Below are 13,634 nucleotides of genomic sequence, written 5' to 3'. Positions count from 1 at the left end.
GCTACAGTCAGAAGACCCCATAAAGCCACCATAAAGCACCACTGCTGGAAAAAACTGTATATTTAAATCGGTTCAAATTTGCTATGGAACACATTGATTGGCCCAAAGACAAATGTGGACTTATGAGATTAAAATTGTTCTTTCTGGATCTAGTGGTCCTTGACAGTCTTCAAAATAAAGTCCAGGTACTAAATTCAAGCCTCAGTATACTGACCAGACTGTGCAGCATGATGGCACAAAAATCATCATATGGCGATGTTTTTCATACTGTGATGCTTCAATCCTGGTTTGTGGACTTTAAATAGGTTTATTTTGTACATTAACACAACGGATATCCATACAGCAATATATATTAATGTTTATCCTGTCACATTTGCAGTGCAAAAGCAATGCAAAGTCAAACGCGTGCACAGTGTGTGTGTCTGCTGTGAGCGTGTGTGTCTGTGTGTGTAAGTGTGTGAACTTTGCAACGACATTGTGTGTGACTCGTTGCAGAAATACTTGAATTAACTACACAACAAATACATCTAATAATCATTGGGGAAGTTCTTACTAAAGTATTTCTCACAAATGTTACATAAGATCTGCTTCCTTTATGTCTGTCACTGTGCTGTTTATCTGATGCAGCCGAGGTGGAGATTGAGGCACACTCTGATAGGCACGTGGGAACGGTGGACAGGGAGAACTAGCATTAAAGGCACAGGCAACAATACAGCTACATTGTGTTCAAAGCAAAAAAATCCAAATCTTCTGTAAGGTATAATAAATAATGTAATGGGTGTTTTGAGTTGAAATTTTATAGACACATTCTGGAGTCACACAATTTGTATCTTAAATCTGTTAAAATGGGTGCCCTTTAATTGCTCTTTGTTGCCGTGGGCTTAACCAAGGATTGGTGCAAACTAAACTTAACCGGCTAACCCAGCTTCATGGTACAGACCCCAGGTACCATGGGTCTGTTTGAATACATCAAATCAGATTTGAAGAGATTATGTTTCTCTATGCTGAAGAGGAAATGTTTTAACAAAACAGTGACCCCAAACATACAAGATATCAAGCAATAACATGGTTTCAGACAAAAAAGGACTGAGGTATTGGAGTGGCCAGTTCAATCCCCTGATCTCAACCCAATTGAAAACTTATAAGGTGACTTTAACTCTTTCCTCACCACTGACAATTGGTATCATGTCAATTAAGAAACAATGCTTTCTCACTTTTTGATGAGTTTTTACAACAATCCATGTTTAAGGCATATTACAGTAAGGGAAGCTCCAGTCTAGCGTATGTCCTGAATGAGTTATGGGACCTCTTGGGTACAAATACCCAATTCAGTCATTTCATCTGAAGTTTAAAAAATTGTCTTTAGTTTAAAAGCATTTTAGTTTTAAGAACAGCATATTGATACTGTTTTGTTGAACAAGTTAATATTAATTTTATTTTCCTCCTATGAAAAGTACACAGAGAACTCATTAAATCTCTTAATAAATGAATTTTAATTGTATGTATAATGTTCCCACTATATTTGCTATTAAAAAAATAAATAAAAGCTAATTCAAATATTTGAAAACTATTTCAGATTCCTCTCAGTCATTGGTGTTAATCTGCCACCAGGTGGTTATTTCCTTAATTATTTGACAAACCCGTTTTAACCGGCAGCCAAACTTTCTAGTTTTGACAGAATTTGCAAGATGGCGGACTTATCTCTCAGACAGCATGTTGAAGGCCAAAGAGATTAACCTTTCATTGCATCTCTACAATAATGTCTTTATTTCCATACCTGTACCCGTGATGTCCTATAATTTTGTGGTTTGATGTTGATGGATAGAGTTCAAATGACTCCTGACAAATATGGAATACGTAAATAAAAAAATCATTGAAATATTTGGACTCAATCAAAAATTCAATTTCTAGCATGTCATTCAACAGATTTCACTGTCTGCCAAAACCTGTGAAAGAGGTTGATCAGGCACTCCATTTGAATTACAAATGAATGTTACATAAAAAATTACAATATACTTGCTTGTAAAATAACAATGTTAAATACAATTGCAAATGGTAATGTTTTTTGTAAAGTATTATTGTTGTTGCAATAATGTTTTATCTTTATGATATTTGTAATAGTTACTATTAACAATTTTTTTTCAGTGTAATAATTATTATATTATGAGACAAAATGATATTTAGACTACTGTAGGCTACTAGGAAGCGTCCCTGGTTTTGATCTCAGACATGTTGTCTCATTGCAAAACATCATTAGAGAAAATCATAAAACTGTTAAAGTTAAAACGTTAAAAGTAAAAAAAGTATATTATATTATATTATATTATATTATATTATATTATATTATATTATATTATATTATGGATATTAGGCAGATGTGTTTTTTTTTCTTTAGTTTTAAATATGTAATTATGTTTCACTATGTATGACGAGGAAACAACTGGCAAGAATATGTGTACAGAAAAAAGAAACGACATAATAGTATTCCAGTGCCATCTAGCGGTGTATATGTAATTTTACACACAAATTTAAAGAAATAGTTCACCCAAAACTGAAAAATTACTCTCCCATATTTGCTTTTAAAACCTTACGAGTTTCTTTCTTCTGTTGAACACAAAATAAGACATTTTGATGAATGCTGCTGCTGCTCGTATTGACTTCTATAGCATGGGGGTGAGGGACAGTGTAAATCAATGGATGCCAGCTACCAACATTTTTCCAAATATGTTCTTTTGCGTTCAATCCCCCTTTTTATTTTACGAGTGAACCGTCCCTTCAAGACATGCTGATTTTACATTTTTTTTCCTAATGTAAATGTCAGTTGAAGTCAGAATTATTAGCTCCCCTGAATATTTTTTCAAGACACCTATACAGCTTAAAGTGACATTGAAAGGCTTATAGGTTAATTAGGTTAACTAAGCAGGTTTAGCTAATTAGGCAAGTTGCTGTATAACAGTGGTAGAAAAGAAAATCGAAAAAATATATAGCTTGAAGGGGCTAATAATTTTGACCTTAAAATGTTTTTTAAAAAATGAAAAACTGCTTTTATTGTAGCCGAAATAAGACATCCAGTGAAAAATTCCTTGCTCTGGTAAACATCGTTTAGGATTTTTTTTTAATTCAAAGGTGGGATAATAATTCTGACTTCAACTGTATATATTTCGAAATTATGTAGAGATTTGGCGATATCTATACATTTTTTTATTGTTATTATTTGCCGCCAAAGTCTACCCGTCAACGGCTGTGAGGGCGTTTTTCCGTTTGCTGCTAATAACCTAACATGCATTTGAATAAACCTGTCTAAATATTACCATGGCTAATTTTGTTAAATAGCATCTCAGGAAGCCAAAAATCGAGCCGGGCATTATCAGAAAGGCTACGTCTCAAGTTTCTGCGCCTCCCAGGGCAATAAACATGAGAGGGAGGGAACAGGGTAGAAGGTGCTGCTCCAAAAAGTGCTGCTGAAGCTCAAAAACTTCAGCACAAGTTGTGACAGACAGTCCTGACGCATCTGATCCTCTCTAGTGACCTGAAGAGATGTCTGAATTAGGCTCCATTGAAAATCCGGTCAAGTTCAAGGATCAAGACTATGAAGTCCTTCTGCAGAAGTGTCTCAAATCCGCAGTTCTGTTCTCAGACTCAGGTGTTTGCAGCGAATCAAAGCTCCCTCGGTCTCCCAGCGGATCCAGATCCCAAGAAGGCGGTGAAGTGGCTGCGCCCTAAGGTAACTTCACTTATAAGTTAACTAGGCTACTGTGAGAAGAGTCTTTTATCACAAAGGTGAATTGGTCTCAGGTGGACTTTCCAGTCAGAATGTTTAAAGATTGTGTACTGTGCATTTATAGCAAATGAACTGAACTAATTAATGGTAGCAATTATTAATAAATAACACCAACGGGTTGTTGAATTAACACAAAAAATGTATTTAATAAAAAATTATGCACCAGTGTGCAGGGGAATTTTTTTTATTGCCTCACAGTGTGCAGGAATTTTCATTGAACACAAGAGTCCTGGTCTTATTGGGTCATTAAAGGTGATGATACACTTCAAGAGTAAACTGTTAAAAAATAAACAAGCTACTAAAACCACTCTGTAAATTCTGCTTTATATGTTTACGGTAAAAAGGTAACACCTCTGAAAACATTTCCTCTAAAAAAACTTTTTTTAATGAATATTATATATCAATATATCAAATGTTTTTATTTATTGTGATTGAAAATCAAGGTTATTCCACCTTATATTACTTTCTTAACAATTGTTAAGTTAAAACATGAGTGTGTGTTGCCTTAAAATCTATATATAAGCATGACATGACACATTTTTTATGCTTATGTTTAATTTCATAGAAATGTCATCAATATATTTTCATTTTAACACACATAACTACACTCTCAGAAATAAAGGTACGCAAGCTGTCACTGGGGTGGTACCTTTTCAAGAGGTACAAATTTGTACCTAAAAGGTCCATATTAATACCTCAAGGGTATATATTAGTAGCTAAAAAGTACAAAAGTATTCCTCTTAAAATTTGTAGGTACTAATATATACTTTTGAGGTACCAATATGGACCCTTCAAGTACAAATGTGTACTTTTTGAAAAGCTACCACCCCAGTGACAGCTTGTCTACCTTTATTTCTGAGAGTGTATACTCAAGTCAAACACAACTAAAAATTGTAGATCCAGAAAAACCTTGAATTTGCAAGTGGCCTGGTACAACTTTATATTAAGTGGCCTTAATTACAATGTACTTACATTTAAATTAATTGCGTAGTAAAGTCAGGGCCTCTATAGGGTCTTAAAAAGTATTAAAAGTTAATAAATCGATTTAGAGAAATGTATGGCCCTTAAAAATTATTAGAAAGTCTTAAATGCTATTTTACAAAGTATTACATTTTGTATTATTTTCAGTTGTACAATGTATAGTTGTATGCTAAAGTTTGCCAGAATTTATTCTATGAATATTGGGGTGCTTTGTTGTTTATAAAATCAATAAAGTCCTACCAGATTGGAAATCACTCTGCTGTGTGTACTGTAGTTACCATTATTAAAATACCAATATTTCTGCAATTTTATAGTATATATATAGTGCACCCGTAAAGTAATCAAAGCACTTCACTTTTTCCACATTTTTTTATGTTACAGCCTTATTCCAAAATGGATTAAATACATTTATTTCCACAAAATTCTACACACAACACCCCATAATCACCCCATTATATATAAATTTGCAACTATTTTAAAAAATCTTTTTCACATTGTCATTATGGGGTATTGTGTGTAGAATTTTGAGAAAATAAATGAATTTAATCCATTTTGGAATAAGGCTGTAACATAACAAAATGTGGAAAAAGTGAAGCGCTATGAATACTTTTCAGATGCACTGTATATAGATAATGTTTTAGTTCAAGATTAGTTTTTTACAATCTGTGTTTAATAAATATAGTGTAAGTTAAAATGTCACCAATGTTACTGGTTAAAACCTAAAGCGGTTATGGGGTCTTAAAATATATTAAAAGTCTTCAAAAAAAGGTCATAAGAAGTATTGAATTTTACTCTCTGATTCCTGTGTATAGCATAATTGTCCCTCTAAGCCAGAGAAACCGTAAACCTGAAAAGTTGGGCATGTGTGTTAATATGTCTTCATCAACCCCTCACATGTACTTGCAAATTGTTTTTGGCTTTCTCCCATCTCTTCCCTCCCCACCTCTCACCCACTTCAGGAAATCACCAGCAATGCCGTCTTTGTGGAAGGCACCATGGGCACCACCGATATCTGCCAGGGCCAGCTGGGTGAGTGCACGCCCCTGTTAGCAAACGCTTGTTCATATTTCATGCCGGGATAATGGGATAACGCCTTACTGCACTTCTCAGAAACCAAATCACCCAAAAGCACCCTCAAGGGCTGAGCACTATCAGAGAAATATCCGTCTTTGGCAACTCTCCCACCCTTTCCTCTCCTTATCATGCAGATAGCCCTCCTCCTCCCCCCATCGTCTTCTTCATCCACCCAGATCTTCCTCCTCATGCTTAATGTGCAATCCCCAATTCTGCCCCTGTAGCCGCGAGACACTGCGCTGATCTCAGAGTCCCCGCTGAGAGATGCAACACGGAGCCGCCGCAGGCCACTCACATCAAACACAGCACACATGTACTGGAGCCGGTGGAGGGATGAAAGCAGAGGGAGGATTGGCATCATCTGTACAGCCCTCCTTCCCCCACCCCTCTTTTCCTCCCACCTAAAGAATAACAATTATTGCGCACAGCGGGGATTGTTTTATTGTTTTGCCTTACCCCCTCTGTCTTCTTATTTCTGCATATGGCATTGATTCGGTGTTCATGGAAAGTGGTTTTGTTGGCGTAGGAAAATGTTGGCACGATATACACTGTTTCTAACTGAACTGTATTGTGCAATTCAGTGTCTTATGTAGCATCTAAAGTCTCATCAGAAAGGGTTTCTTCACAGAAATAGTGACATCAAAGCCAGTTTTATTCATTCCTTCATTCATTCATTTTCTATTCGGCTTAGTCTCTTTATTAATCCGGGGTCACCACAGCAAAGTAAACCGCCAACTTATCCAGCACATGTTTTACGCAGCGTATGCCCTTCCAGCTGCAACCCATCTCTGGGAAACATCCATACACACTCAATCACACTCATACACTATGTGAAGTTTATTTATCAACTAATTTCGAGAGGATCACATGCTTATGATTGCTAGTGGCTAGATCCGTATTATCCAATTCTCAATGCACCAATCAGACGACTCCTAAGCTACTACAAATACCCTGGGTTACATTCCACTGCTATCTTCATTTTAAAGAATCTCCCCTTCCACCCCTACTCCTCCTTCTTCCTAGATGGGTGACACGGTGGCCCAGTGCTTAGCACTATTGCCTCATGGCAGGAGCATCTCTGGTTCCAGGCTTTACCAAACCAGCAGATGTTTCTGTGTGCAGTTTTAACAAATCATAATTCACATTAATTAGGTCAGTACTAAATGAAATACTGGTTGTATCTGAAATAAATTAATTTTAAGAACAAAATATTGACTGAATGAGCTGTGTTTCAGCTAATATGCATTTTTATTTAACATAGCAAAGTATTTTGAAAGTATCACATGGTAAAAAGTGATGTTCCCTATTCAGTATTTATATATTTTAAATATCAGTATTTTACTCTTACAGTGCAAATGTATAAAGTTTCCTTAAATGAATTCTTCCAAGAATGAAAATTCTGTCATCATTTACTCTTGTTCGAAGCTTGTTTAAGTTTCAATCCTCTGTTGAACGCAAAGGAAGATAAACTGAAGAATGTTGAAAAAAACTGTCTATTGACTTCCATGGTATTTTCTGTTTCGGCTATGGATGTTAATGGCTACACTCTTCTGGATATTTTAGTGTTCAGCAGTAGAAGGAAATTCATAAAAGTTTAGAACCACTTGAGTGTGAGTAAAGGGTTTAAATTTGGGTTTTTGCCTGAACTTGCCCTATAAATACATCAAATACAAACAAAAGACATTTTCTTGGAGTGCAAAATGGTTCAAAATGAAATTTATGTAAAAACATGAACATATATCAAAACAAAGGATAAAACAAGTAAATTTTATTTCCCATTGGCACTTTTTTTTTAAGCATAAGCTCATCTAATTTAGTTTGATTATTTAGAAAACAGCGCAATGTTTTTCATTTTGTATTAAGTATATTTTTATTTTCGGTGAATGCAAAATTATGTGACTTCATGACTTTGTAGTGTAGTTTAGGACCCTCCACTGCACAGTTTACTTAATGGCAACATGATTATTATGTTCATTGAATTTTTTATTTATTTATTTTTTGGAAAGAGAAGACCTAAGTGTAGCCAATGATGTGCTTTGGTTAAGTGACATGACATGCTGTGTTTTTCTGTAGCGTGATTTCTGACAGACTGGCATTTATTGCGAGTAGTTGCTGAATGCAAATGTAAATGTCAATAAAAACAAAGGATCTAATTATGTCAGATCCACAAAAAAATCCGAGACATCCCCTCCAGTAAGTTATGATGACATATTCACAACTTAAAAAAGTTTTTATTAAATTAGTTTTTTGTAAATCGATCTAATGTATTTGTTGCCAAATGGCAAAACTGTGCAATATTGCAATGGGTTAGCTAGCTAGCAGGGTCAGTTGTGAACTTTTAAGTTGTAACAATAACAACATGAATGATGCATCTGGATATACTAGACTTGTTATTTATTTGTTATAATATTTACTGAAGGAAATATTTATATTTACTGTATGTTGTATACATGATAATACAAAATTAGGTTTGTTTTTAATAATTTTCAGCAAAATGAAAACCGTTGGAATATTAGTTGTTGAAAAGTATGTATAAAGTGTCTTTTATAAGTTCTGTGGTAAAGCTTATAATACTGCAGCACCACTTAAATCATTTCAAACAACAAAATCATTAATTATAAGGAAAGTTAGATCCACTGTTGGACGTTGTTACCATATGGCAACATATCATAAAGTAATTTAAAAAAATAAAATTTTCCAATATTTTTTAACAGCACTTCAAGGTAAGCCTTTTTAAGAAAAGAAAAACAGTCAAATATTTTTTAAAGAGCTATCATAATGCGTGCAGCAGAGGGTTAAATACATTATTTAATATAAAAAAAAGTTTCCTCAAATTATCTCTTACCAGATGCTCTAATCTAAACCAAGTGATACTGCAAAGTGCACTTTTTCATTATTTTTATTTCGAAATTAGACCCACTCATTAGCAACTTTCACACATTAAATATAAGGAATAACAGCAAAATTCTTAGATTGACATTCCCTCTAAAAACAAAGTAAAAAACCTGAAATTCACACAAGCTATAAAATGGTACAAGGTACGAACCCTCGTCACTGTGGCAGTACCTTTTTATGACACAGAATTGTACCTTATGTCAAAGAAACAAATTTGTACCATTGCAGTTTGTACCTTTAAGGACATGATTTGTACCATGGGAAACCAAAATGTACCTTTGGTTTTTAAAACATGCAGATACAATATTGTTCCTTCATCAAATGTACAAATCTGATCCATGAAGGTACCACCACAGTGACGACACTTTGTACCTTAACAGTGTCAAATGTGCTCCTTCAATAATGATTTTAAGGCATTTTGCTATACAAAATGTGTCAGTAAATATAAAAAATATATTTTTTAAATGCTTTTTGTGTGTGTGTAAATGCACCTAATGCATAAAGAGTAAAAATTACTTTAACATAAATCAAAAGATCTATTTTTTGCTAAACATTTCACAACACTTTTCACAAAAATGTAACAGAAATACATTCTCCCATGTACAATATAACCTTTCTTCAATTTTCACACAATACCTTTGTAATCACTTAAAAGTTCATTTAATTTACTTAATCTTAAAATAAAAATAGAATTATGCAAAGGTATTGTAATGAGATATGCTCAATGTTTGATTAGTTTTACAATACTAAAATGTCTATTTAAACATGCACTATATAACAAATGTACCATTGCAATAGCATTAAAATGGTTCTCAAGTTAAAAATTCAGCTTTTTAAAGTTTTTTTTTTTTTTTTTTGCCCTTCCCCAAGCATTTGTAACATCCTTTTCCACACATGATCTCTAAACGGTAATTTAGCACTAATTTCCGGAAAAAGGCTGCCTCTTTTTTGTATGCCCCAGGATACAATACCATTTAAAGAGTATCCCAAGATATTAAGGTGGAAATACAAAACAATCTCTACCACAGCAACATCTGACTGCCACTTAATGTAAAACCCAATATTTTTGATCTGTCTGAGTGTTCTTGTGTTAGTAAATCATGCAGAAAATAAATGTGTATAGACATCTTATTCCAGAGCAGGCAGATCTTTGTCACTCAGGATTTGGATGGCCTCTCTAAATAATATATGAACATCCCAACGCATCACTCGAATAACAAACGCATGGAAATAATCTCATTTGAATAGAAATCTACCCAAATAATGCCTTATTCTCAGCACTTCAAGGAGAAATTTTAATTATTTGTTTTCAAGCGACTTTCCACATCAACATATCTGTCCCGTTTTCCTGTAGTTGGAAGATTAATTGGACGTCCTCCTTCGCGGAGCTCTGTTTGGTGTTCCTGAGGGATCTGGTGTGTTAGGCATGTTTTTCATGAAGTGTGGTAACGCCGAATCTGTTTCTGTTTCCCCCACATGGGGCAGGCGAACAGCTGTTACCTGTTACAGAGGAATGTCTTTGAACGTTGCACAGACAGCAAGTCTCCTGCTTCTTCAAAGCCTGGACTTCCACTTTATGCTTGTGGCTGTGCTCGTTTGTCAGTGGGACTGATGTGTTAATGTGTTGTCTGTGGTTATGTGCTTCTATAGGTAACTGCTGGCTGTTGGCGGCCCTGTCCTGTCTCACCATGCATCCAACTCTGTTTGAGAAAGTGGTTCCCTGCTGGACAAAGCCTGAGTGAATCCTATGCTGGCATCTTCCGATTTAAGGTGAGAGTTCAATTGTGAGGTTATCCCAACCCGATCTCAAAGGAAAAAGTAACTACAATACTGTTGGTTTCCAAAGATTAGAACTGTTAATTGATTACTTTTTATTATTTACATGATATAGTGATTAATTAGACAAATTGGCAACACTATAATTTAATGTGACAAAGTTACACTTACTATAGTAATTACAATCAATTATGCATAATTACATGTAACTAAGCTTAAACCTAACCCACATTCTAACCGCAACCAGTACATGTAATTTATTAATATGACTCAGTAGTTAAATCTTTCTTTCTTTATCTTTATTTCTATAGCACTTCTACAATGTAGATTGTGTCAAAGCAGCTTAACATACTGTAGATGAAGTTCTAGTGAATTAAAACTGCTCCAGTCTAGTTTTCACAGATGAAGTTCAATTTAGTTAAGTTCAGTGTAGTGTATATGCCACTGCTGAAAGCCCAAACGTTTTCTAATTTAGAGCAAATCCAAAATGTGTGCATTAAAGTACTCTCAGCGGCCTGGCATCTATTACACAAATAACTAAAACCAGGAAACATTTAACTTTATGTATACAGTATGAGCTCTATGTACTATTTTAAACTGAAGATGAGAATGTCAAGCACAAATGGATGATGAGTGAACCTGACTGAGAACGTCATTCCACATATCATCTTGAGAGTAGACTACCAAGGTCCACCTCCTAGGCTTTCTTAATGTTATTGATGGGATAAGATGTCTGATTCATCATCAAGTTATAAATAATACAAATGGAACCCTTAACTGTTATGTTAAGTTAAAGGTATCTATTTAATGGATTATCATGGGGCATGGTTGGAAAATCTGCCTGAAGTGATTTAACAGTTTCTTACTTGCAAGAATCTAAAAAAAATCTGTCTTGTTGAGAGAAAAGTGTGACGTTAATTGTTCAAAATAAGCAAATACATTGTCCATAAACAAATCTTTAAAGGAATTGATCCCTTTGTCTGACCAAATCCTAAATAAGCTGTTCTGCACTAAAGGCAAAAAAAGTTGATTGTGGGCAATAGGACTTACAAGAGATTGTTCTCTGAAGCCAAACGGTTTCCTAAACTGTGTCCAAATCCTCAATAAACGTTTTACCACTATGGTATTAACAACAACAGTAATTGGATGTAGATTGCTTGTCATTAACGCTGGGAGAGAAGTCGGTTTTTGAGCATACAATTCCATGTCCACCCACGCTGGTTTAATAGGTAGGAGATGATAATGAAACCAATATAGCGTGTTTCCTACGTTAACTGCCCAATAATACAATTTCAAATTAGGCAAGGACATACCACCATCTTGTCAAGACCGTTGAAGAAATACTTTAAAAGTTTTTGAATGAAATGTTTTGATTCAACATACAATTTATTACACTAACATTTACAAACTAGTCTAACACAACAAACTAGTCTAAATTTCATTTTGATTTACAGACTTTTTAATTGCAGCTCCAAAACAGTTAGATTACAACATTCTTCAGAATAGTTTCTAAAATAATGCGACTCAAAAACAAGTTGGTAACCAACATTCTTCATAATATTTTATATAATGCAAAATAAATTATTAAACAAAATGTAAAAATCTAAAAGTAAAAAATAAGTAAATTATAGCAATTTCCATTATTTATGTTTTTTCTTTCATTATTTCACTTTTATGTAAAAAGTCAATTAAAATATTAGATTATTTTATTTAATAAAATAATCTTCTAAATGAGAAACTAAAACAGCCCATAGAAGGCAGTTAATGGCAGTGTAATGAGTATGTATTTGAGTCATTTATTAATTCAGTTCATTGAAATGATTTATTCAGGAATGAAGTAACAGCTCTTTACAAAAAAATTACCATTAAATCATTTGTTCATTTGATTCATTCAAAGCGCAGATTCATTCAGCAACAAATTATGTGTTAGGTTTTATAATGCAGCATAACGTTTTTCCAGAGCTATTATGATTAAATTCAGACATCAAATTGACAGTCTACCAAAAATGAAGGATTTTTCGAAGAAAAAAAAAGTCACTGAGCGTGAGACAATTTTTGAGCAAAACATAAGAATAAGGTGTCATTTACACTATGTTTTTGTTTTAAAACACATACTTTTTTCTGGATTGTTTTTTTAAATTTTCGATTGTGTTTAGGAAAGTGAAAATACTATTGGTTGGGTTTAGGGAAGGAGGAGGGTGGGCCAGTCGATCGGTCAGTCAATCAGTCATTTGGTAAGTCAGTCAGTCGGTCAACAGCGGCCTCTGGTGGATTTACGCAAGAACAGCATTCAAATAGCACTCACGAGAGAAATTTGAGATCTCAAAAAGCATACACAGTGACCTCTGTTGGATTCGCAAAAACAAAAGCTGCAAAAACACGTAGCTCCTGTGACATATTTGGCGATCTCCATAAATGTATATAGTGGTACGTTTTCAGAACGAGTCTGGGTTGGCAAGTACAGATGTCTGCAAAAAATGTGCATGCCTAGTGAGTGTGAATGGTCACAGCATGCTCTTTATAGGTTGTATAGTGCAGACAGAGAATGTTTTTCGGAAACACAGACAAAAATGGGGAGCATTTTCATTATAAACAACATATATAAAACAAAAACACACTATAGTTTAAAGGCACCTAAAATCATACAAATTTACCAGCCACTAAAATGTCAAAAGTTGAAATCAGACTGTGTTGTTGATTAGAAGCGGTTATCCACAGTACTAAATAAAACTGAATTAGTGACTATAACTGAAAGCATGAAAGGGACAGCATGAAAGAGACAATACAATTTACACAAAGGGGTCTGTTTTTATAGTCCAAGTGGGTCATTTTATAGTCCATGGAGTCATATACCAGTGCAGGATTTATATCCTGGTTTGAATGTTTGCTGTGTAATTATGCATCCCAGCCCTTCTTCAAGCTTGAGATGTCGAAATCAAACGCAATGGTAATTAGAATCAGTCTTCTTTGACCTGACCGTCCCGAACAGCTGAGGCTCATTGCAGAAACACATCCTGTCATCTTCCTTCTGTCCCGATGACATGTACATCTGCATGTCCCTCCCCCTATAAACATGCACCACATTGGCACAAATTATCATAATTCAATTGACTGTTTATATTCAAAA

The 13,634-nt window shown here is 34.5% G+C and overlaps 1 protein-coding gene across 1 annotated transcript in view; it reads left to right on the top strand.

Moving 5' to 3' along the window:
* Positions 1–3,454: 3,454 nt before the first annotated feature.
* capn12 (calpain 12) overlaps positions 3,455–13,634 on the top strand; it is a 60,946-nt gene continuing 50,766 nt past the window's right edge. Inside the window, 5 exon segments of the mRNA XM_056478064.1 lie at positions 3,455–3,642; positions 3,644–3,724; positions 5,722–5,791; positions 10,382–10,449; positions 10,451–10,501. Of these exon segments, the coding sequence (XP_056334039.1) occupies positions 3,538–3,642; positions 3,644–3,724; positions 5,722–5,791; positions 10,382–10,449; positions 10,451–10,501 (375 nt within the window). The 5' untranslated portion in view covers positions 3,455–3,537.

Source organism: Danio aesculapii, chromosome 18 (genome assembly GCF_903798145.1).
Source record: "Danio aesculapii chromosome 18, fDanAes4.1, whole genome shotgun sequence".
Lineage (NCBI taxonomy): Eukaryota > Metazoa > Chordata > Actinopteri > Cypriniformes > Danionidae > Danio > Danio aesculapii.
This window is presented reverse-complemented; position numbering and strand designations above follow the sequence as displayed.